This window comes from Bubalus bubalis, chromosome 2, assembly GCF_019923935.1.
Source record: "Bubalus bubalis isolate 160015118507 breed Murrah chromosome 2, NDDB_SH_1, whole genome shotgun sequence".
Classification (NCBI taxonomy): Eukaryota; Metazoa; Chordata; class Mammalia; order Artiodactyla; family Bovidae; genus Bubalus; species Bubalus bubalis.
In genome coordinates, this window is record NC_059158.1 from 180175183 (window position 1) to 180202228 (window position 27046).

At 36.6% G+C, this 27046-nt stretch overlaps 1 protein-coding gene across 1 annotated transcript in view; it reads right to left on the bottom strand.

Moving 5' to 3' along the window:
* Window positions 1–1009: 1009 nt before the first annotated feature.
* CLIC4 (chloride intracellular channel 4) overlaps window positions 1010–27046 on the bottom strand; it is a 78202-nt gene continuing 52165 nt past the window's right edge. Inside the window, exons 4-6 of the mRNA XM_006077991.4 lie at window positions 21136–21242; window positions 5774–5955; window positions 1010–4596 (exon numbers count right to left, since the gene is read on the bottom strand). Of these exons, the coding sequence (XP_006078053.1) occupies window positions 4432–4596; window positions 5774–5955; window positions 21136–21242 (454 nt within the window). The 3' untranslated portion in view covers window positions 1010–4431. The remainder of the gene's footprint in view (window positions 4597–5773; window positions 5956–21135; window positions 21243–27046) is intronic.

Genomic DNA, 27046 nt, shown 5'->3' on the forward strand with positions numbered 1-27046 from the left:
ATTTATGGTACAAATTTCCAAAAGCTCAAAAAAGTAACACTGACAATTTTCATCCATTTTTCTGTCACCCAGTTTTCTTCTAGAAGAAATGAATGTTATCTATTTATTTTTAATGTGGTTAATGTTAGTATATAGTTCAATCTTGTATCTAGTAAGCAATTGAATTTTATTATTTCTAATCAGATCAGTCACTCAGTCGTGTCCGACTCTTTGCGACCCCAAGAATCACAGCACGCCAGGCCTCCCTGTCCATCACCAACTCCCGGAGTTCACTCAGACTCATGTCCATGGTGTCAGTGATGCCATCCAGCCATCTCATCCTCTGTCGTCCCCTTCTCCTCTTGCCCCCAATTTCCTCTGATGGAAAAGCATCAGAGTCTTTTCCAATGAGTCAACTCTTCGCATGAGGTGGCCAAAGAACTGGAGTTTCAGCTTTAGCATCATTCCTTCCAAAGAAATCCCAGGGCTGATCTCCTTCTGAATGGACTGGTTGGGTCTCCTTGCAGTCCAAGGGACTCTCAAGAGTCTTCTCCAACACCACAGTTCAAAAGCATCAATTCTTCGGCACTCAGCCTTCTTCACAGTCCAACTCTCACATCTTTTTTATATATGTATCATCTACAAAGGAGAAGTCACTTGGTCCATCTTTTTCCATTCCTTATTTCTTTTACTGATTTTACTGCATTGGTGTAGAATACCTCGAATACAGTAGTTATGTAAAATAGCTGAGTAATGGCTGTGATAGAAGGCAATCGTATTTTGCTTCTGACTTTAATGAGGGCTTGTTTCACATTTATTTATGAAATTTGCTGTAGGTTTTTGGCAGATGTCTTTATTGGGTTAAAAAAAAGTTAATCTTTGATCCCGTTTTGCTAAAAATGGGTACCATGAAAGTTTTTTTAAGTTACTTTATGTACCTACTGAGATGATCGTATGGTTTTCCCCTTTAATCTATTAAATGTGCTGAACTGCCCCCTCAAGAAAAACAAAGATAGTCTCAAATAAACACTTTTACCCCAAATTGTTATTTATTTTCATGAGGGGGGAAAAAAGAACCTTTTATGATAGTGAAAATATATTTTATTTTTTAATACAATAGCTGCCAGCAATATACTGGTTCCAGAGAGAGAAAAGAAAATACAAGCATTCTACAATAAGCTTTCATTTTCCTTTTCAAGTAATTTAAAAAAATGCTTCAATTCTGTTCAAGTTTATGATTTGGGGGAGTTGAAATTTTTTTCCATAATAAAAGTATAATTTTGACAGCCCCAACCTTGGTAATTTGTAAAGGATGGAATAAAAATGATGATACAGTATAATAATGAATGTTTCCCTCTCTCTGAATCAAATACTGATTATAACCAGTGTAAGAAATTGGTTAATCAATAAATTTGATGAAATGTGTATCAAAATGTTCATGAAAAAATACATTTCTATTTCTTCTCATTTTTACCATGTAGATATTTTCTAAATGGATTATTTTAAATGCACAGAAATAAAAGCTATCTACACGCAGCTCTAAAGAGATTCAAAACAACAGAAGTAAATGTGCCTAAATTCTAAAGTCAAACAAATGAGTGTAAGAATAAATGTCAGAAACCTCTTCATTGTATACAGATTGCTCAAGGGTTTAAAGATAGTTATATAAGCCGAAGTTACCAAGAAATAAAATCTTGTATGAATTTTATCACAAAAGTCAACAATCTTGGTAAAAGGAAATAACAGAACTATACAGAAAATCCACATCTATATTTTTTTTAAAAGGGAGAAGTTATATCAACTGAAATAGTAGACAGCCTTCCAAATGTTGAACACAAAAATTTCTCAGAATCCCTTGGAAACTATAAGATCTTCCATTCAGACTCTTATCTTTTTTAAGTGAAACAAAAGGGGTTTAAATGAAGGGGGGAATGATTTAGTAGTTGTAGAAATAATATCAGATTATTTCTATTACATCAACCCATACACTACATGAACTACCATGAAAATTTTTCATGTCCCAAATCTCCCAAGACTGTAAGCTATGATTTTTCCACAAATGTAAGATGGGGTAAAAAAGGTATGTTCTAGGATCATCTTTTTTTTACTAGCTTTTGTCCATTTGCCAATCTCAATCTCATCTAACTTTCCTGATAAAGTAATAAGATCTGTCTTTCTACAGAAACACAACTCTGCCTTCATCAAAATTATAACAGATAGACCCTCCCCCTTCCTTGGATATCTAGAGAGACAGCCAAGTGTAATCATGGGGTACATTTTTTAAAAAGAAGAGAATAAATATCCAAAGTGGCAAACTCTTCACAACTGAATTTCAGAATGTGTTTTTCATCCCTGTTTTGAAGACTGTAGCTCTTTCCTCATTAGCCCTCTACTCTGAATCACTTAGTCCACCATTCACTTGAAACAGACACCCTGCTTCGCCTGAATTGTGCTTTAAGCTATGAGGCAAGATTCAGTATCACCTGACGCCAAGTTGGTCCTATCGTGAAAGCAAGTGAGAAGTGAAGACGGCTGTCTGTGTACTGGTGTGCAAGTGCTGCAATTCACCCACGGAAGCTGCTGCCACAGAATTTCTCAATATATAACCTGATAGTGCTTCTTCCTGGAACAAGATAAGTCATCATCCAATACTTCATTACAAAATGGTGGGTACCCTAACTTTGTTCAGCAATAAGGAGTTCCAAAAAAGGTAAAGCAAAGAAATCTCCCTGAGCCAAATGGATACAATATGGAGTTTTTCTTATCTTTCTACACCAAGCTAATTACCGATAGATTTAAATAAATGCATAATGCTTACAAAAAATCAGGCTGCCTTCCATAAAGCCAGTGTTTACTAAATGTTAGCATATCATAGGGAAAAAAACATTGCTATTTTAAAGAAATATACTTAAAATTTCCAAAAACAGCCTATGAGAAATAGCACTTCTTAAACAAGTTAGGTATAAAAATGACCAAAAACATTACTATAGTCACAACCAGTCTTTGGAGTAGTGCACAGAAAGTCATTTTTTTCTTTTTTAAGTGAATAAATACCTAGCAAACTTTTATTTTCATCAAGTTTATCCTCCCTTGTTACAACACAAAAAATTCCTGGTTTAGGACTTCAGTTTAAGAAACAAACATGCAGAGTACTATTCCTCAACGTAGCTTCAGAAAAATTTAATTGAAGGAAATGCAATGATCGAGATTAGGCAAAACTGCAGTAAATATAAGTCACCATCACAACTATAATTTAGTCCAAAAGGAGTGAACCATACCTTGCCTGATGTCTAACAGTAAATGGGATGGAGTAATAACCTGTTTAATCTTGTTTTTAATAAAGGATTTATACTGCACTCTTTAGATTATCAAATATGCTTTATAAACAAAACTCTACTTGATATGCTGACAAATCCATGCTATATTCCTTAGGTTAACTTTTACATTATTAATCATTGTACTGCTAGAGCTAAATGAACGAAATATCAGTTTACATAGTGTTGCTCAGAAGATCTACAGACAGCAAGGCTGATGCTTACCTTAAAAAAGAGCACTTTTAAAATATAGGAAGAGAGCAATAATGTTCCAAATGAATGGCACTGGACAGAATACATATAACCAGTAACATATTTAGACTGAGCGTATCAGGTGCCCATTGGTTTCTCTTATATTCATAATATGCTTGAGAAGATCTTGAAAATACCATCCTTCCCTCTAAACTTTAAGCTTCTAAGTAGTGTCAGATATAATCATTAGTATGAAAGAAAAATGCTTTTAGGCAAAAGTAAAAATCCATGTACAAAGTAAAATAACAAAATCTGCACTGACTTTCGGTAGAAAGCACTCTTCTCGGGTGGTAACATCCTTTAGTACATATCCAGGATAGACTAAACTGAAATAGAATATTTTGATACAGTAGCAATCCTTTCATATACTCTTACTAAATATTATAAAATTCCAAAAATACATAAATATTCCTTGTACCATGCATTATGCACCAGTTTGGGCCTGACTAAAGGGGTCACGGTTACTATTTATTTTTTTAATTTTTTTTATGGTTACTATTTTAACAGTTGAACAGTGCACCTCAAAAGTTCTGTCATCGATACACAGTGAATGGACGCCAGTGATGAAGGCTCCAGAGAGATGGCAAACCACCTTTAAACTACCGTTAAAGGGAAAGTTTGTGATGGAGTGTCTCCAAATTGGAGGAGAGGAGGATACAGGCTAGGGGATATAGGCAGGGTAAAGGAATTTTAAAATAATACTGCTTAGGAGTATATATATTTCGAGACAGCTACTATACCTTGTCTATCCTTTATCCTAATCTGGAATAACTGCATGTTCGTGCCAAATAAAGTTTCTACTTTCTAGGAAGAGGAGCAGTCTGTTAGGGAAAGTATGTTCTTAGTCAGGGGAAGATGTGAAGACGCTTCTCTCATAAGTGCTCTTTTATTTGGTAAGTCTCTTGGCTACATCACTGTATGCTATTTCAACCTCCTTATCACTGGGGCAGGTGTTGGTGAACTCATCCCTACTGTAGGCATTAGTTAGGTATCTCCAGATGCCAGTCATTCCTTTTGGAATATCGAAGTTGCGGTATTTTTTTGCCACCACCTAAAATACAAAGAGATCAAAAGTTAATGTTTATATGCTGTGTCTTATAAACCAGACATGTATCTGATTTTAGGGCAAATTAATTCCGTGAACCTCTCAAAACTGCCTCTACTTGAAGTCTGTCCCCTTCATTATAACTAGACATTTAAAATAATGATAAGGACCGCAAACTACACCAGAAATTCAGAAGTGTGGTGGTGACTGCAAACGCCTGCCTTTACCAACAAGAGAAACAGTCAAGTGTAATCACTGGATAAATACTTTAAAACATACACACTAGTTTAGGTCTTCGGCCCATTTTTTGATTGGGTTGTTTTGATGTTGTTAAAAAGCATGAGATGTTTGTAAGTTTTGGAGACTAATCTCCTGTCAGTCACATTGTTTGCAAATATTTTCTCCCAATCTGTGGGTTGTCTCTTCATTTTGTTTGTTTCCTTTGCTGTGCAAAAGTTTTTGAGTTTAGGTAGGTCCCATTTGTTTATTCTTGTTTTTATTTCCATTATTCTGAGAGATGGATTGAAAAGATATCGCTGCAAACACACACACTAGTCAAGATCTGTTTTTCTTGACCTTGATCTTTAGTGCACAGCACAGTGTTTCACACACTGTCACTTGTCCTAGTCACTCAGTCGAGTCCGACTCTGCGACTCTATGGACCACAGCCCGCCTGGCTCCTCTGTCCATAGGATTCTCCAGGCAAGAATACTGGAGTGGGTTGCTGTGCCCTCCTCCAGGGAATCTTCCCAACTCAGGGATCGAACCCATGTCTCTTATGTCTCCCCACTAGTGTTACCTGGGAAACCCAGTAAATACAGTCACACAATAAATGCTCAGTAAATATTTTCTGCCTTGAAAAGAAAAAGCCAGGTGATCAAAGAACAAAGTTTGATGCTGTATGTAAGTGTAGCAAGTACTTAAAAGTTACCTTGAATTTTTATGCAGTCACAGAAAAAAAATTTTTCCATTTCTCATAGGCATTGATTTTAATACACAATTTTCCATTTAATACACCTTAGGGTGTTTCACCTACTGCCTAGACAACATTAAGTTACACTGTTTGGAGGTTCTAAATAGTGAGTGTCAGAATACCAGCCAAGTTTTACACACAGGGGGAGTCCTGTCTTCGTAAAAAGGTATCAGGTTTAAGAGCAACGTGACCCACACCCTGCAGGCCTACCTTGACAATGTGCAGCTTGGGCAGCAGGTTGCAGTCAGCTAGTGTCATTTCATTGCCATCCAGAAATTTACGTGTGGAAAACTTAATGTCCTCCATACTATTCTCATCAATTTCATCAGGGAGGGGAGAATTCAGATATTCATCTAGTTTCTGCAGTGTTTTCAAGAGACCCCGCTCCAAAGCTGAAAGAAAGATGGAAATGCTATAAGGAAAACCACCCAATCCCCGAAGTCTTACTATGAAGTAAGACTTCAAGAAGTGTTACTCCTTCAGTCAGTAACTGGTCTCTCTGACACTGGGGTACCAACAGACAAGGTTCCTACTCTCCTGGAGCTTATTTATTCACTTGGGGGAGAAAGATGAGACAAATTTACAAGTAAAACTTCAGATAAATATAAAAACAAGTATGATAATTTCAGATAGTGTCATCTATAAACATTTGTTAATAACTAGATGCCCCATATACAAACGCATCATGGCCCAACACAGTTGATGTCTAAACCGGAAAACAAAACAAAAAAAAAATGGATGAGAAAAGACAAACCTATTATTTCAAATATAGAGAAGAAAGTCTTGCTGAGACAGAGATTCTTGCCCTCAATTTTAAATCCTGCTCCTATAAAAATATTTGGATTTATATCCATGAAATGTGTTAAGAAACACCAATTCAAGTACAGAAGCCTGTAGTTTCTGCACTGCCTTAATATACACAAGAAGCCAAAAATAGCACTATCTTATAATAATATGAAAAACAGAGGGCAGATGAGAGTTCAATTTACAATACTGAACTGGAGCCCTCTTCAGGTTTCCCTGGTGACTCAGACGGTAAAGCATCTGCCTGCAATGCGGGAGACCCAGGTTCGATCCCTGGGTCGGGAAGATCCTCTGGAGAAGGAAATGGCAACCCACTCCAGCACTCTTGCCTGGAAAATCCCATGGACGGAGGAGCCTGGTAGGCTACAGTCTATGGGGCCACAAAGAGTCGGATACAACTGAGCGACTTCACTTTCAGCAAAATAGATTTTGTTGTTGTCTATTCACTAAGTCGGATCTGACTCTTTGCAACCCTGTGGACTGTAGCCCACCAGGCTCTTCTGTCCATGGGATTTACTCCATTACTAATGGAGTGGGTTACCATTTCCTTCTACAGAGGATCTTCCTGACCCAGGGGTCAAACCTGCATCTCCTGCACTGGCAAGTGGATTTTTTACCGCTGAGCCATCAAGGAAGCCCGCAAAATACATTAAGATGCTAAAATTATTATAATTCAGAGAACAGTAGAATGCAGCCCCTCTGTATATCTAGAAAGTCAAGGTCAGTGACCCTTAGCAAAGAGGGGATGGGAATACCATTAGAATGGGTATGAAGTAACAAAGACAGACCCTTGCTTATCCCTTTTTTAAAATTTTTATTTTTTTTACCTTATATCTTCTCAACCCACCTTTATCCCCCACCCCCAGAATAGATGAGTTCACAATGATGAGTACAGTACATGTACTTGCCATAAAAGAAAGTTAAAATCATGAGGTGACACTCCGTATTACTTGTCAGTTTGAATAAAGTTGGATCCATTACAGAAAAAGGGAAAGCTTTACATGCTATATACTAGATATTTCACCAGCAACATAAATGTCCAAACACAACACTTGCTCCAGACTGCTCCCCCCAACTCATCCCTTGATCCCTTCAAAGCAGTCTAGACAATAGATGGTGGTCTTAGGTAGATGGCTGTAGGTATAAAAAGGGTTTTAGAAGTACATAAGAGATAAAAACCTTCTGAGCTTGGAAACCAAGCTGAATATGGAAAAAGGACAGAAGTATTCAACAAAATACAAATTGAAGCCCTAGTATATGCCAAGTTTTGTTCTAAGTGTCATTAAATTCACTACTGAATAAAATATAAAAGGTCCCCACTCTCTGAGTTTATATCTGGGAAAATGAAAGTGGTATAGAGAAGCTGATCAACAAAAGACTCTCGTGGTGATCCCTTCAGTGGGAGTGTGGAGTCTTAGCCCCTGGACCACCAGGGAGGTCCCTTCAGCTTTTTTTAAGTGGAGGTGTAGGTTATAGGGTATGCGTGCATCCAATTTTAGTAGAAATTGATTAGTTTTCCAAGTTCAGCACAGCAGGCAGCAGGTATGGACGTTCCAGTGACTTCATATCTTCAACATTTGGTATAGTCTCTTTAATTTTAACCCTTTTTAAGGATGACATATTTGGTTTTAATCTTTTCCTCTTTATTGCCTCTTTGGATATCTTCTTTTTGTAAAGTGCTGTTTGCTCATTTTTCTCTTGGACTATCTGTTGTACTGACTTGCAGTTTTTTTATATACTGCAAATGCAAATTCTTTGTGCTTCCATGTATTACACATTCCTTCTTGCTTTTTTTTACTTGCTTAATGATGACTTCTGATGAACATAAATCACTAAACCTAATGTAGTCCCATTTATTTTTTTCTTTTATGATCAGTACTTTGTGTTCAGCTTAAGAAACCTTCTGTTCAGTTCAGCTGCTCAGTCATGTCTCTATGTACGACCCGATGGGCTGCAGCACACCAGGCCTCTCTGTCCATCACCAACTCCCGGAGTTTACTCAAACTCATGTCCATCAAGTTGGTGATGCCATCCAATCATCTTATCCTCTGTCAGCCCCTTGTCCTTCTGGCTTCAGTCTTTCCCAGCATCATGGTCTTTTCCAATGAGTCAGTTCTTCGCATCAGGTGGCCAAAGTATTGGAGTTTCAGCTTCAGCATCAGTCCTTCCAATGAATATTCGGGACTGATTTTCTTTAGGATGGACTGGTTGGATCTCCCTGCAGTCCAAGGGACTCTCAAGAGTCTTCTCCAACACCACGGTTCAGATGCATCAATTCCTTGGCACTCAGCTTTCTTTATGGTCCAACTCTCACATCCATACATGACTACTGGAAAAACCATAGCTTTGACTAGACGGACCTTTGTGGGCAAAGTAATGTCTCTGCTTTTTAATATGATGTCTAGGTTGGTCCTAACTTTTCTGCCAAGGAGCATCTTTTAATTTCATGGCTGCAGTCACCATCTGCAGTGATTTTGGAGCCCCCAAAAATAAAAAAGTCTGTCACTATTTTCATTGTTTCCCCATCCATTTGCCATGAAGTGATGGGACCAGATGCTACGATCTTAGTTTTCTGATGTTGAGCTTTAAGCCAACTTTTTCACTCTCCTCTTTCACTTTCATCAAGAGGCTCTTCAATTCCTCTTTGCTTTCTGCCATAAGGTAGTGTCATCTGCACATCTGAGGTTATTGATATTTCTCCTGGCAATCTTGATTCCAGCTTGTGCTTCATCCAGCCCAGCATTTTGCATGATGTACTCTGCAAATAAGTTAAATAAGTAGGGTGACAATATACATCCATAACGTACTCCTTTCCCGATTTGGAACCAGTCCATTGTTCCATGTCCAGTTCTAACTGTTGCTTCTTGACCTGCATACAGATTTCTCAGGAGGCAGGTAAGGTGCTCTGGTATTCCCATCTCTTGAGGAATTTTCAACAGTTTGTTGTGATCCACACAGTCAAAGGCTTTGGCATAGTCAATAAAGCAGAAATAGATGTTTTTCTGGAATTCTCTTGCTTTTTCGATGATCCAATGGATGATGGCAATTTGATCTCTGGCTCCTTTGCTTTTTCTAAATCCAGCTTGAATATCTGGAAGTTCATAGTTCACATACTGTTGAAGCCTGGCTTGGAGAATTTTGAGTGTTACTTTGCTAGAGTGTGAGATGAGTGCAATTGTGCAGTAGTTTGAGCATTCTTTGGCATTACCTTTCCTTAGGATTGGAATGAAAACTGACCTTTTCCAGTCCTGTGGCCACTGCTGAGTTTTCCAAATTTGCTGGCATATTGAGTGCAGCACTTTCACAGCATCATCTTTCAGGATTTGAAATAGCTCAACTGGAATTCCATCACCTACACTAGCTTTATTTGTAGTGATGCTTCCTAAGGCCCACTTGACTTCACATTCCAGGGTGTCTGGCTCTAGGTGAGTGATCATCATGGTTATCTGGGTCATTAAGATATTTCTGTGTATTCTTGCCACCTTTTCTTCATATCTTCTGCTTCTGTTAGGTCCATACCATTTGTCCTTTATTGTGCCCAACTTTGCATGAAATGTTCCTTTAGTATCTCTAAATTTTCTTGAAGAGATCTCTAGTCTTTCCCATTCTGTTGTTTTCCTCTATTTCTTTGCATTGATCACTGAGGAAGACCTTATCCCTCTTCTCGTTATTCTTTGGAACTTTGCATTCAAATGGGTATATCTTTCCTTTTTTCCTTTGCCTTTCTCTTCTCTTCGTTTCTCAGCTATATGTAAGGCCTCCTCAGACAACCATTTTGCCTTTTTGCATTTCCTTTTCTTGGAGATGGCCTTGATCACTGCCTCCTATACAATGTCATGAACCTCTGTCCATAGTTCTTCAGGCACTCTATCAGATCTAATTCCTTGAATCTATTTGTCACTTTGAACTGTGGTGTTGGAGAAGACTCTTGAGAGTCCCTTGGACTGCAAGGAGATCCAACCACTCCATTCTAAAGGAGATCAGTCCTAGGTGTTCTTTGGCAGGAATGATGCTAAAGCTGAAACTCCAGTACTTTGGCCACCTCATTCCAAGAGTTGACTCATTGGAAAAGACTCTGATGCTGGGAGGGATTGGGGGCAGGAGAAGGGGACGACAGAGGATGAGATGGCTGGATGGCATCACCGACTCGATGGATGTGAGTTTGAGTGAACTCCGGGAGTTGGTGATGGACAGGGAGGCCTGGCGTGCTGCAATTCATGGGGTTGCAAAGAGTCGGACACGACTGAGCTACTGAACTGAACTGTATAATCAATCATAACGGATTTGATTTAGGTCATATCTGAAAACCACTAGTGGTTTCCCCTACTTTCTTCAATTTAAGTCTCAATTTGGCATTAAGGAGTTCATGATCTGAGCCACAATCAGCTCCTGGTCTTGTTTTTCCTGACTGTATAGACTTCTCCATCTCCAGCTACAAACAATATAATCAATGTGATTTCGGTATTGACCATCTGGTGACGTCGTAGAGTCATCTCTTGTGTTGTTGGAAGAGGGTGCTTGCTATGACTAGTGCGTTCTGTTCGCAAAACTCTGTTAGCCTTTGCCCTGCTTCATTTTGCATTCCAAGGCCAAACTTGCCTGTTACTCCAGAAATCTCTTGACTTCCAAGTTTTGCATTCTAGTCCCCTATGATGAAAACAACATCTTTTTTTGGTGTTAGTTCTAGAAGGTCCTCACAGAACCGTTCACCTTCAGTTTCTTCAGCATTACTGGTTGAGGCATAGATTTGGATTACTGTGATATTGAATGGTTTGCCTTGGTTATCTAAACCCAAATTATGAAGCTATTCTCCATTATCTTCTGGAAGATATTTTACCAAGTATATTTATATCTCTAATCCACTTAGAATTGATTGTGTATAGAGAGATGTTTTTTGACTCTGTATTCTGTTTTTTGTTCTATTTATCTATCCTTCTGTTAATACCACACTGTTTTAGCTACTGTACCTTTACAACACATCCTGATATCAGGCAGTATAAGTTTTTAAACACATCTTTCTTCAAGATCATCTTGACTATTCCTGGCTCCTTACATTTCCCTCATAAACTGTAGAATTAGCGTGTTAATTTACATGTGTGTAAGCACACGTAGACACATACACACAAACTGTTGAACTTTTGAATGATCTATAGATTCAACACAACTTCAATTTGAGAACTGGCATCTTTATAATTTTGAGTGTCCCAATCTATGAATATCATTTTTTTAAATTTTATTCAATTTTATGAAATTAAAAGAGATTTCTTCTATGTTTTCTATGCAGAAGTCTTGTCCATTTTTGTTAAGTTTATTCCTAAATATCTGATATTTTTTATTGTATAAATATTTTTATCACATTTTCTACTGCTTCTTGCTAGCAGGCACAAATAAAACTCATTTTTATAATAGCCTCATATGCAATCACTCTGATAATTCACTTTTTTTTAATTCTTAGGGTGTGTCTGTAGATTACTTTGGATTTTCTACATTTTTGATTATATTAAGAATAATGACAAATGTATGCCTTCTTTCACAAGTCTCATATAATGCATTACTTTTTCTTGCCTATTATGCTGGTCAAAACCACCAATACAATGCTAACAGAAGTGGTGACAGTAGCACTGTGCTCGAGTTTTGGTTTGAAGAGGAAATCTTTCACTATTCCTCTATTAAGTATGACTTTTCTGTGGATTCTCTGTCAGATTAGGGAAATTCCTTGCTATATAGTTTATTTTTTAAAAATAAACATTTTAATAGTATTAAATTTTATCAAGTACTTTTTCTGCATCAATTGAAATAATATCATAGTTTTTCTCTTGTATTCTATTATTGTGACAATTTGAATAGTTTTTTTGAATGCCCAATCTTCCATTCCTGAATTAAACTCAACTCGACTTTATGTATGATCTTTTATCAAATTGCTGGATCTGGCATATTTTGTTTTAGCCTTTTACGACTGTTTGAGAGAGACTGGCCTGAAAGACTCCTTCCTTTTGATGTTTTTGTATCGTTTGACCTCAAAAAGCAAGCTCGGACGTATTTCCTCTTTTCTGTTTCCTGGAAGAGCATATGCAAGACTGATGTTACATCTTCCCCAAATACTTAGAAGAATTCATCAGTGAAGCCATCTTTGTGAGACAGTTTTTAATTACAGATATAAGAGAATTCACATCTTGAAACACTTCTTGTAACAATTTTCTTACATGGTACTCTCTGTAAATTTATGCAATAGTGTTTTCAAATTTATAAACATAAACATTTTCATAATATCCTCCCCAAATCATTTAAATGTAAGATCTGTAGTAATTCCCTTTCATTGGTAATAATTGTTACTACCTTCTTTTACTTATCTTGATTTTTCCTGTGAAGAATTCATCAATTTTCTTATTATACTTTTCAAAGAACTTTTAGCTTTGCTAATCCTCTCCTAGTTTTCTTCTATTTCATAAAATTCTATTCTTTGAGTATCTCATTCCTTCTACTTTCTTGGGTTTAATTTGCTGATATAACTAAATCCCTGAGGTGGATACTTTAAGGTTACCAATTTTTAGCTCTTTTTTTCTAATATATGCATTTAGAGCTATAAATTTTCCTCTAAAGAAGCTTTGTGTGTGTGTGTGTGTACACTCAGTTTTGTCAGACTCTTTACAGCCCCACACACTGTAGCCTGCCAGGCTCCTCTGTCCATAGAATTTTCCAGACAAGAATACTAGAATGGGTGGTTACTTCCTACTCCAGGGGATCTTCCCAACCCAGGAATTGAACCTGCATCTCTTATGTCTCCTGCACTGGCAGGTGGATTCTTTACCACTAGCACCACCTGGGAAGCCCAAATGATAGCATATAAATTTAGATGTGGTATATTTTCATCATGTTATTCTTCAACCCATGGGTTATTCAGAAAGACACTGCTTATTTTTCAAACATGTAGAAATTTTCTAGCTGTACTTTTGCTACCAATATCTAGCTTATTTTCTTTGTGGTTGATACGATGTCAATTTCTTTTGGAAAATTTTTCAGATTTGCTTTATGGTTCAGCTTTATGGGTTTCCCTAGAGGCTCAGAATACCAGACCACCTGACCTGCCTCTTGAGAGATCTGTATACAGGTCAGGAAGGAACAATTAGAACTGGACAAGGAACAACAGACTGGTTCCAAATCGGGTAAGGAGTAAGTCAAGGCTGTATATTGTCACCCTGTTTATTTAACTTATATGCAGAGTACATCATGAGAAACGCTGGGCTGGATAAAGCACAAGACGGAATCAAGTTTGCCGGGAGAAATATTAATAACCTCAAATATGCAGATGACACCACCCTTATGGCAGAAAGCGAAGAAGAAATAAAGAGCCTCTTGATGAAAGTGAAAGAGAATGAAAAAGTTGGCTTAAAGCTCAACATTCAGAAAACTAAGATCATGGCATCTGGTCCCATCATGGCAAATAGATGGGGAAACAATGAAAACAGTGACAGACTGTTTTTCGGGGCTCCAAAATCACTGCAGATGGTGACTGCAGCCATGAAATTAAGATGCTTGCTCCTTGGCAGAAAAGTTAGGACCAACCTAGACAGCATATTAAAAAGCAGAGACATTACTTTGCCAACAAAGGTCCATCAAGTCAAAGCTACGGTTTTTCAGTAGTCAGGTATGGATGTGAGAGTTGGACTGTAAAGAAAGCTGAGCACCAAAGAATTGATGCTTTTGAACTGCAGTGTTGGAGAAAACTCTTGAGAGTCCCTTGAACAGCAAGGAGATCCAACCTGTCCATCCTAAAGGAAATCAGTACTGAGTGTTCACTGGAAGGACTGATGCTGAAGCTGAAACTCCAATATGTTGGCCACCTGATGTGAAGAACTGACTCACTGGAAAAGACCTTGATGCTGGGAAAGATTGAGGTGGGAGAAGGGGGCAACAGAGGATGAGACGGTTGGATGGCATCACCAACTCAATGGACATGAGTTTGAGTAAACTCCAGGAGTTGGTGATGGATAGGGAGGCCTGCATGCTGCAGTTCATGGGGTTGCAAAGAGTCAGACACGACTGAACAACTGAACTGAACTGAACTGAACTGAACTGAGTGGCTCAGATAGTAAAGAATCTGTCTGCAGTGTGGGAGACCTGGGTTCAATTCCTGGGTTGGGAAGATCCCCTCGAGAAGGGCATGGCAACCCACTCCAGTATTCTCACCTGGAGAATCCCCATAGACAGAGGAGCCTGGCAGGCTATATAGTCCACGGGGTTGCAAAGAGTCAGACACGACTGGGTGACTAAGCACACACACACATCAGCTTTACAGTCAATTTTGTGTTTCATGTGCATTTGAAAAACAAGGGTATATTCTGCAGTTTGGGAGCACTGTGAGATTAAATTTGTAACATCAAGTGAGATTAAACTTGTTCACTGTCTTATTCAATTCTTCTATATTCTCACTGAATTTTTCTTTTTGGCAGATTCTAACAGTTACTAAAGGAGTCAGTTAAGATCTCCCACCAAGATTGTGGATTAGTTTATTTCTCTTTTAGCTCTGTCAATCTGGTTTATATATTTTGAGGGTGAAAGTGAAAGTCGCTCAGTCATGTCCGACTCTGTGATCCCATGGACTATACAGTCCATGGACTTCTCCAGGCCAGGGTAGTGAATTTATTTATAAATATAAATCTAGAGTTATTTTATTTTATTGGTAGGTTGATCTTTTTAAATCATTCTGAAACATGTTTCATTATCTCTAGCAATGCTTCTTTCCTCAAAGTCTACTTTGTGCAATGTCTATATAGCTTTACCATCTTTCTTTTGGTTAGTATTTACACTGTTACATTCAACTTTCCTGGGTCTGATGATCTGTCTGTCTATCTGTGTGTATTTCAAATGTGTGTGAAGCGGGAGTATTTCTTCTTGTACAAAAACAACTATTTTTAATCCTGTTAGCAAATTTTGTTTTCTACTTGGGAGTATCTGAATCGTTTATATCTAAACAAACTTTGGTTTAGAACTGCCATCATACATTTGTTTTCTATTCGCCTATTCTTGTTCTCTTCTTCTTTCTTGCCTTCTTTTGGATTAATTTAAAAAAATATATTATTATTCATTTCTCCCTCTACTCGTGTATTACACATTTTTTTGGCTAGAATGTTTCCTTGACTTACTAAAGCTTAATTATAACTTTTACCATTTCCAGGATAATACAAGAGCCCTAGAACACTCTAACTGTATTTAATTGCCTTCCTGTCTCACCTGGGCTTCCCTTGTGGCTCAGCTGGTAAAGAATCCACCTGCAATACAGGATACCTGGGTTCAATCCCTAGGTTGGGAAGATCCCCTGGAGAAGGAAAAGGCTACCCACTCCAATATTCTGGCCTGGAGAATTCCATGGACTATACAGTCCATGGGGTCGCAAAGAGTCAGACACAACTGAGTGACTTCACTTGACTCACATGCTACTATTGTTTTTTCTATTAATTTGACATATATTTTAAATCTCAGAAGTTACTACTGTTCTGTACAGACAGTATTCATTTATATTTTGTAATATATTTGAACTACTTTTTGGTTTCTCTTCCTTCCTACATCTCTGGGTATTCATTTGAAATCATTTTCCTTCTGCCTGAAAAGCTACTTTTAGTAGTATTTCATTTAGTATGAGTCTGCTAACATGAATGTTTGGTTTCTGTTTATTTGAAAATGTCTATTTTGCCTTTACCATTTAAAATTCATAAATAAAAAACAATCATTACTTTCTTATTGTTCAGTTGAAAAACTTGATGAACATATGTTAAGAGAACTGATTCTCAGAGCAGCCACAGGACATAAAGTAGATATTATCCTATCTTATAGATACTGAGATAAAGGAGAAGAGAATTTGCCCTTTCTCAACATCAAAGAAAGGAGACATCTGACATCTTGGAATTTGACTTGTTACAACTCCCTGATATTATAAAGTGAACTGTAAATTTCAGAGGCTCATAGAGGAGGCAGTAAGAAAAAGCTGACTAGTTAGCAAGTATATGGATCCAGCGGATCTTCCTGACCCAGGAATCAAACCAGGGTCTCCTGCATAGCAAGCGGATTCTTTACCAACTGAGCTATCAGGGAAGCCCTTATATGGCTCCAGGGCTGTAAATATAAGTTCAGATCTTGAGGCAAAAATAAAATACTTGGGAAGTGCTTGCTTTCACTTTTGAAGATTCAATATGCTTCTGTCAAAAGCAGTGAATACAGAATAAATACACATTAGATACAAGGACTTGTTCTTTGATCAGATTACAATGAACAGGATAGTGGCCTACAAGGAAGATAATAAGGAATTCAAACACTGAAATAATGTCTCAAACGGCACTTGAGTGGCATGACCAGTCTGAGAAAGTTTATGATCTCTGATCTGCTCTAAATAAATCCTTTTCCTGAATTAATTCTCAAAAGTACCCAAAAGAAAAATAAAATATCCTAAATTTACAAGGTCTCTAACGTACAACGTTTTCATTTGTAGCTGTAAAGCACTAAAATTCAGAGGCTAACAGAACATTACAATTGCTGCCCTGTAATTTTGGACTTAGAAAAATGCCTGCAATGAAGTCGACTTGCTGTACTCGGCCAGTGTTAGTCATTTTTCATAGTTAAGAATGCTGGAATAAAGGGTGTATTAATGAAAACAAAGAAGGATGAATTAGTTTGATACAATTTTTATGTAACAATATAACGAATGGATAACAATGAAAAACGAGGTAACGAGAACTAAAAAATGAGGTAACAAGAACTAAAGAACATCATTTAATAAACATAATAAAGTTTTGAAGACAAACCATCACAGAGGAATTTGGAATTGGTTAAGATGAAAATCTCAAGGTTAACCACTAGGAGGCAGTAGCAGGCCATCAGAAAGTAGCTCCTTTCATGCTGCTGTGTGGCAGAACCAATACAATATTGTAAAGTAATCAACCTCCAATTAAAATAAATAAATTTATATTAAAAAAAAGAAAGTAGCTCCTTTCATGCTGCTGTGTGGCAGAACCAATACAATATTGTAAAGTAATCAGTCTCCAATTAAAATAAATAAATTTATATTAAAAAAAGAAAGTAACTCCTTTTTTAAGCTCCTTGTCTTTTGTAACTAATAACAAGCACTATTATTCTCTAATACCCCTACTGTACTAATGCTGTATCTCTAAGAAGGTATTTCAAAAGTTCTCAAAAAAAAAAAAATTACTAAGTACAACAGAGGCTATACAAATCATTTTTAAATTTAATTGTGAAAAATAAAAATATTAACAAACACTCTCACAAACACACAAACACACCAGGATCAGAAGTGTGGGGATATGAATACCTTCACAGGGGGATGATAAACTGGTATAGTCTTTGGAGAACAAAATCTTTTGACCTGTTCGAAATCTAGCACAAGGACATCAGTGGCAGCACAGTTTGTCATAATGAAAAAACTTGAGGCACTCTAAATGTCAGTAGTGAAATAGTTAATCAAAAATATCCATATTATGGAATATTAAGCAGCATTTCTTAAAGTGAGGTAGATCTATACTTTGAAATGGAAGTATTTCTACCATATAATACATGATAAAGACAACTGCTGTGTGTGCACATACACACACACACACACACACACACACAAATATACATTTAAGTACAATATGTGTGCACAGAGAAAAGAAGGAGACATCCTAACTGTTGGGGAACAGGTTATATGATATGACTCAAAAAGGACACTGAAGTTTTATTAATTTCTGTACTATTTTAACTTCTTCAATAAGCATGAATTACTCTATGAATTGTGTAATCTGAGTAAGAACAAGGCAGAAGGCATTAACTATAACAAGACAATTTCTGTTACAGAAAAAGAATATAATTTACAGTGAAGAAAAAAATTATGTGCACTTACATCAATAAAACTATTTTAAAGCTACTGCTAGTTTTAATAAAGAGGTAATCTTACACAAGCAATTTTTAAAGATCTGGTAACATGTTGGCAGAAAACCGAGAGAGATATTAGGTACTTAAAACGATTCAATACCCAATACAGTTTCACTGCTACAATGATGAACAATCATCCTCTAATTTCACACACTTTTTGGCGGAGGGCAGGCAGCGCAAGACAGGAGGTAAACAGGGAGGGAGAATAAACTCTGAATAAAAAGGAACTAATCAGAACCTAAAGATTCCTTGCCTCCATTTAAAAATGGGAATTGAGACATGGAATATGCCTCTGAGGATATAATGGCAGATTCATCACTGCTAAATTCACTGACCTCTTAAGAATATTATAAACATCAACAGACTAACAAATTATCTATGAGTTACATTTGGGAGCTTAATAAATTATATAAATTAAGGAAATCACAGAATTGGAAAAAAAAAAAAAAGTGTGAGATCCGGGACAGGTCATACCTAACCCATCCCATAAAAGTAATTACCCATTAATTTCTCCTTTAATGTTTCAAAAGAAAACACAGTTACTCTCAGTCACCTTTACATGTTACTAAAGAATTATATGTTTTATCTATGTTTCCTTTTATTTATTTTATTCTCTAAATCTTTTTTATTTACTCTGTACCCTCATATAAGCATTGGCCCTTCTGTTTCACTAGCCCAACTGCTAAAGCATCCAAACATCTAATCCCTTACATAGATAGAAGTAGGTTCACACTGAATTCACACTGAATTTTGTGAAATATTTAATAGGTTTTTAAAACCAATCAAAGACTTGCCTACTTTAATTTACCATGTAAAATAAAAAATCTATCAATGTGTACGCAGGCTGTTTATTATTTGGGGGAATAAGGAGGTAGATCATTAAGGCTTATTTAAGGTATTTAATTGTACTAAACAGACAGATAAAAGACCTGCAACAAATATACACAAGGGAGACCCAGTAAGCTCCAAAGTGATTTGGAATACTGTTTTCTAAAGTCTCATGGCAGTGTGGAGAGAAGTTGCTTGGCAACTGGAATTCTTATTTACCAATAGGTAATTTAATATAAAAAGCCTTCTAAGTTATGTGCGGTATAATCCATTATGTTGTTTGTTCTTATTGGTTACAGCATTCAAAGGACAGTAAATGTAGGTGGCTACTTAAGACAGGAACAAATTGATAGGAAAAAATAGAATACAAAGTTATACTTAGTGAGTCACTTTCTCCCCTAATCTCCTCCCCCATTCCCAGCCCTCAATTTTTTTTTAAAGCAGACACATTTTATTTCCCTCTCCTCTTTACCAAGCATCAAAAGAAATTTCAACCACCCTCTAGTTTCCAAGAGCCACATTGAGAAATAAAAACATTATGACTTTAACTAAGAGAGTTCATAGAAAAAGTTCATAGAAGATGTTCAGCAAGAACATCTGGGTGTACAGAGAACAGCCACCTGCAGGAAGGAAGGTAGAACAGAGGAGAGATACTGTCTCTGGATAGGAGGGGCCCCAGTGAACTGTTTACTGAGTGTATAAAAGACTCATGCAGAACCATTAGTCGGAAAAAAAAAAAAAGACAATTACGAAGGAAAACTGCTCCCTAGCTATGGCAGCTACTGAAACACATTTAATAGATGTAAGACAGGCCTGAGCACTAAAGTTTTTCCTTTCCCTATAGAAACACAATTTCATGCAGTGAATATCATTCCAGAAATCACTGAAATTCAATACTAAATTGTAAAATGCTGCAGTTTAAAAATAGTAATTTTTAAAAGCCTGAATAGCTTGGCAATATACCCACCGAAATAACAGAAGGAAATCGGCAAATGTGTCAACTTTTTAAAAGATATTTATTCTTGCTCAACTGGCACTGAGATATTTTTTCCCTTTGGTATTCTTGCTCATTTGGGGCCATAAACTCCACCCAAAGAACCCCACCCAAGCTACCAAACAGTCTAAAATTATGATGGATTATAGTGTCTTTAGGAATTGGCGCTTTGGTAATTACTGTTACTTTTAATTAAACACTAATGCTCTCTCTATATATAGTTTTTGGCAGAAAGAACAATGCTTAACATCCCAAAGAGAAGAAAAGGCGAAGTGACTGAACGGTGTTGTTAGGACAAGGTTCATTCAATGGGACCTCTTTTAAAGAGACTTCCCTTTTACTATATGTAAGTTTGCTAAATGAAATGATAAGACAGTGTCCTTTAATAAATAAAAGAAGGAGGTAGCATCTGCACTACACAAACCATTCTCACCAGGAAAATAGGACTTGAAGCAAAAACCTTAGTTTTAGGATACAGAGACCTTTGCAAGGCTGGTGTGTCCAAATGCTCTCTTAGAGGAACTCCAAAAACTGCTCATAAGGGTAATTAGCACAAAAATCCACCCAGGCTGACTTTAGGTTCCTGGCACCAAACAATAGTTTAAATTAAGCTATATCAATCTATTCCAACCACTACAACCACCCAATCCATTGTTTCTGAGACACTGTAATTTTCTGTATAGCTCCCTTCATGGTAACCTTTCAGAAGATTATAAGAACAAATCCATTCAATAAATATTTAATCACACACCCACTTTATGCTAGGCACAGTTAATCAAAAAGCAACAGAAAAAGAACAATTTAAGGACTTACTCTGGTTTATCATCAAATCTCTGATCAACTCTGAAAGGTAATTTTTAATACTTTAAGGAATGGCCTCCAAAGTAATCATTTATAATCACTGTCATAATAGGGTTTTCTGATCTTTGTTCCTGTTTTTGTTTTGTTTTGGAGGTTTTTTGGGGTGTAGGTAGGAGGGACTGGTTCTACATTGCTAATTCAACCACTTGTTTTTTTTGTTTTTTACCTTCATTAGCCTCTGGCCTGGAATTCTTGATATATGCAGAGAATTTGGCAAAGATGTCCATTCCAGCAGTATTTGATTCTGGGTGTTTTGGTGAAAGCTTTAAGTACCTAAATGAAAAATGTAATAATGGATTATAGAGCCTCCAAAGATATATTAGCATAAATCCTCTCAATCAAACCATTGTGCTAGCAGTTACTAGACATCTTTTAACAGTTATTACTCTAAGAAATGCCATCATCAGTTTTCCACAGTACTTTTAAGATGTGCTTTTCCTTAGGAAACAAAGTTCTGCACAGTGCTTTTGTTCACATATTAATATTCTTGGCATCCAAAGGGCATCCGCACCCCATCTCCATTTTATAAATTAAAATTCTGGGAAAACAGTCTACTTGTTCAGAGAGTGGTGCCAAGTCAATGGGCGTCTTAGTAAGAGAACTCTAGAGCAGAGCTGTCCAGGAGAACTTTCTGTGCTGACGGAAATATTATATATCTGAATTGTCCAATATGGTAGCCATTAGTGACTTGTGGCTATCCAAATAGGAATCTAAATTAATCATAATAAAGTTAAAACTCATTTCCTCAGTTGCACTAGCCACATTTCAACTGCAGAGCTTTCTCAGATAGGAATGCCAAACAGACATCTTTGGTATGCCATGCACTGAGCCAGCCGTGTACAACAGTGCCACAGAACCCTGGCAGTAGGAAAAGAATCTAGACTGGCCAAATTTAGGTCAAGGACAAAAACAGCAGGAGGCTGATCATTCACTTTAGCCCTACATTCAGGATTTTCCAAAACTTCCCATATACGAAATACTGTAAGGGTAACACTGAGCAACAGAAAAATAAGACATCAGAATTTTTCTAACAAGTGCTCTGTTGTGTTATTACAAAGTCTTTCTACTTTGAGAAGAGACATTTCATGACAAAACAGCTTTTTTAAAAAGACACACACATGTGTATTTTATATACTTAAATTTCAAATACATACACTTAATTTTTATTTCTTCCTTAAATTGGAAAATATACATGAAAAAGCCCAATTCTTTACTTTTCCCTTCAGTAGAGTTTGCAGCAACTCATCAGAACTAGAGAAATTCAGACTCTTAGCACCACTTTAGGAAAGACTGTTCTATTCTTAAAAGCCCTGCAAAACTTCCCTGGAAAATGGACTGGGGCAGTAAAACTACAGAAAAAAAATCTTACATTGAACTAGTTATTCAGATTTATCCATACATTTTAAGATGCTTTCTTACCACTTGTCTTTAAATTGAAAACAAAAAATTTTTAGGAAAAAAATTTAGTCCAGTTGCAAGTTGTAGTTTCAGGCTAGTTTTCATATTTTTTATGTTTCCCATTTTAAATTCAAGAAAAGATATCTTCTAAATTAGACATAGTACTATACTGGGAAGGAGAATATAAAATATCTATTGAATACCTATATGCTCAAGTTATTTCCTTTTTAGTATCTATTTTTAAGCTTGAAAGGTTCTTTATAATTAGAAGTTAAATTAACTACATAATGAGTTTTTCAGTGAATGATTACAGTAAATAAATTTCACCTGAGTGTATGTATATGTCTATTATATGTGTGTGTGATGTGTGTGTTTATATATATATATACATATATAACATGTTGTTTTTCCTGTTAACTACAGAAAACTTTATCATCTCTCTTTTTTTTATTCCCCCCTGCCTGAGCTGAAACAGTTAATTCCAGCTTCAACATCCCTGGATTTCCCTTGACTATGAAAATAACCAGCCTGTAGTTTAAATATTTCCACCACTTATAACACAGTACCTTCATTGACTCATTCCAAAGAAAATATAGTGCAAGGAACAAAAGCGCCTCTTCAGTACACCTATGTCTTCCTCTAGCCAAGTTTCCAAATTTACTCTTCTTTTCCCCAACCTATATTTAAGAGTACCTACTTTTTCTAATGAAGTAAACTTCATAATTCTCAAAGTAACTTATAGGGAAGTAGATGTGAATTATAGATTATTTATATATTCATTTTATGCATATATTTATTTATTATAATAATTAGGTACCTATTATGTGTCAGAAGTTGTACTAGGGTTATAAAGACGAACACACAGAATCATACTTACCAGAGACCTATTTTAATGAGCAGGTAAAAATGTAGGACTTGCAATCAGCATATCCTTTATTACATGGAAACATATACTATTACAACTCTTTAAAAAAAACAAAAAACTACTGTTCTCTAAAACAGGTTAAACATGCCCTATTCTTCTCCAAGACAAACAAATTAAATTTGTAGTATTAATTTAATGCATATAATACTATAGGTACACCGAGAGTGTACACCGAGTACACCAAGACTACTCAACCTCAATCTCTCATTTTGCTAAAAGGAAATTATATTTCAGAAAACTTACATAGTTACCCTCAAATCAGTGGACTAATTAAAAGTATCATCAAACTCACATCTCCTGTCCCCAAGTCCAGTGCTGTTGTTTTTGTATTATTACAGATCAAGTTCAAAAAGATAAATCAAATACTAAACCATTAGGTCCAAAATCAGTTGTCAACTTTTTTGCATTTCCCCCACTGTATTTTAATAATTCATTAGTAGTAGTATTGGCAAACTGCTTGACTAAGCAATACTTTTCAACTATTATGAACATTTACTTTAACATTTAATAAAACAAAAGTAAATGATTAATAAAAAGCTATGTGTCAACCACAGAACAGACATGCACATCCAGGGCATTGAGACTTTAAGATCAGTCCTTTATTACATCCTATATCACATCACTGACTAGTATTTATGGTAGACTAGCTAAGAATATTTCCATCCTTTAAGAAAAATCTCAGACATTTTCTCCTTTCTTGTGTTAATATGAGAATAAAGTGTGGTTATACAAGTCTATTAAATTACTCCTGTAAATTCAAGTTTCATTGTTATTTCTCTTAAAAACAGAAAGAAAGAAAGAAAAAAGGCTTAACAACAGTTTATAGAACTTTTCTCCAAAATTATCTAGCTTCCTCTATCCTCCTCTCCTTTTATCACAGTAAGTGGGCCAAGTATACAAGCCTGCTTCAGTTAAAAATCCAAATTTCAAAGTTTTTAAAAAGCTTCTGGTGGGGGTCGGGGTAGGGGGTGGCAAAGTAGTTCCTTCTTTCAAGCAAGGGGGAAACTGAAAAAAAAAAATACCCCAGAAGAGAAGACAGTTTCTCCATTAAAACCTCTAGTTACCTAGACTAGCAAAAACTCCTTGATTTTAGTTTTTCATTAGTCTCTAAATTCTAAACAACTCTAGAATAGCTTGTATTTGTTATGATTAAATCAGAAATGCTCACATAAAACCCCCTCTGTTCTCAGTTTCATCAAATGCCAAAAACATGTTATTAGAAATGCTGGATTCTAGTTCACCAGCTTATACAACACTTCTGCCTTTTTTCTCCTCCTCCTACCTGGAAACAAGCAGGCTTACAATCAGTGTAAATAGGATCAGCTAAGGACCTGAAGACCTCATCCTAGAGAAAAGGCTGATCCCTGACTGCCCTAGAACAGAGGAAAGGGAAAAGAATGCATGTGATGATCCCAGAAACACTTCCTTCTCTCTCTCTCATCCTCTAGAAGCAAGTCTGCATGACAGAAAACATGCTGTTTGATCAGCATTTCACATTATGGGTTACAGAACCCACTAAGGGCAAAGTACTCTCAATCCAAACATGCTGCTGCTGCTGCTGCGTCGCTTCAGTCGTGTCCAACTCTGTGCGACCCCATAGACGGCAGCCCACCAGGCTCTCCCATCCCTGGCATTATCCAGGCAAGAACACTGGAGTGGGTTGCCATTTCCTTCTCCAATGCATGAAAGTGAAAAGTGAAAGTAAAGTCGCTCAGTCATGCCCAACTCTTAGCGACCCCATGGAGTGCAGCCCACCAGGCTCCTCCGTCCATGGGATAGTCCAGGCAAGAGTACTGGAGTGGGGTGCCATTGCCTTCTCCAAAACATGCTGCTCCCATGCATATAAACAAAAACTCATCAGAAGTTAAACCTCCCCTACTTTTTAAAAAGGGTTCACTAAATTAAGCTGGACAACTACTTTCAGTCCCACTTGGTCATCACAGTAAAACAAACTCCCTTTGTTTTCTATTCTGCCCTTCCTCTAAACTTGAGCTAGCCTTCAATTTTGTACTCACTAAAGCACAATTCCAATTAAAGACTCACATTTTACCTTTAACAAAAGTCAAACTCAACCAAATGAAAAATAGGAGAGGAAACAGGTTTTTGAAGGCATATAGATCTAGCTTTGAAAGGAAATATGCCAACTCTGCCCAGGTGGCGCTGGTGGTAAAGAACCCGCCTGTCCATGCAGGAGACATAAGAGAAGCACGTTCAATCCCTGGGTCAGGAAGATCCCCTGGAGGAGGGCATGGCAACCCACTCCAATATTCCTGCCTGGAGAATTCCCATGTTCAAAGGAGACTGGCAGGCTACAGTTCATGGGGTCACACCAAGTCGGACACAACTGAAGCGACTTAGCACGCAGCATGCACATGCCAACTCTGCCACCATTAACTGTGAAACCTTGGACGAATTATTTTGATTATTCATCTTCAGTTTTTCCATAGTCTTGGAGAGGATTGAGATACTCCATAAAATACTCCGCAATGCACAGTGCATGGCACACAATTAGCACTTGAATGTTAGTTAATAACAGCAGAGGCATTAGTAACATCAAAAATACTCCCTTCTATTTAAAGTAAAATTTTTAACTTTATTTAGAAACTCTCTTCAGAATATAAAGTCAAAGTTGTTAGTCAATCAGTTGTGTCCAACTCTTTGCAATCCCATGGACTGTAGCCTGTTAGTCTCCTCTGTCCATGGAATTCTCCAGGCAAGAATACTGGAGTGGGTTGCCATTCCCTGCTCCAGGTGATCTTCCCTACCCAGGGGTTGAATCCAGGTCTCCCGCATTGCAGGCAGATTCTTTAACCATGTGAGCCATCAGAAACATCAACATAAAAACAAGGAAAATTAACCACAGAGAGAATTTAGCAGATTATGAACCCTTAATAACAGAAAGATTTCCCAATTTTTTAATTATTTAAATGAAAAGATCATCTCTGGTTAGAGTATCTTTTTAAATATGCCCAAATGAAATGAAGCTAAATTTTCTATATATAAAAAACAAAGTTAAGAAATTCCCTGGTGGTCCAGGGGTTAGGACTCTGCTGTCACTGCTGAGGGTTCAATCCCTGGTTGGGGAATTAAAATCCCACAAGCCACACAATGTGGCCAAAAAAAAAAAAGTGAAAATGTTTATTTTCAAAGTCCAAATCAAATTAAAAATGCTATAATGTCTTAGTCCTAGATGCCAAAAAATTAGAATATTTTAATATCAGCTCCATTAATATTTATTATGGAGCTAACATTATTATTAATAACTTTAATATTATTACTTAATATTTATTCCCTCTTAGAAAAAATAAGAATAATGAAATTTGTTGTTGTTGTTATTGCTGATATTGTTGAAGAAGGTTAGGAGAGAATATGTAAAAATGCCCCCATTTTACTGAAATGGTATATAATGTTATCACCATACTGACTTCAAAAATGTAAATATCCTTGGAAGGATTTACACCATAAACATTTCAGACTATGATTTGAAACAACATACAGTTTCCCTCCCAGAAAATGAATGTCATTCAAACTGTTTCTTTTTTTATAATTTAATGTTGATACAATAATCTAGTTATGAGAGAAAGACTACTTTCATTAGCGTCTGAGGATAAACTAGTGAATATGGAACTTTCCTCACAGCTGACAGACTTTAAAAATGAAAAGGGTAAGATACACATATACAAAAAGAATAAAAAGAGATCTGGCAGGTTCTATGTTCTCTCAAAAGTTATTTCCACTAAGTTGAATGAATGTC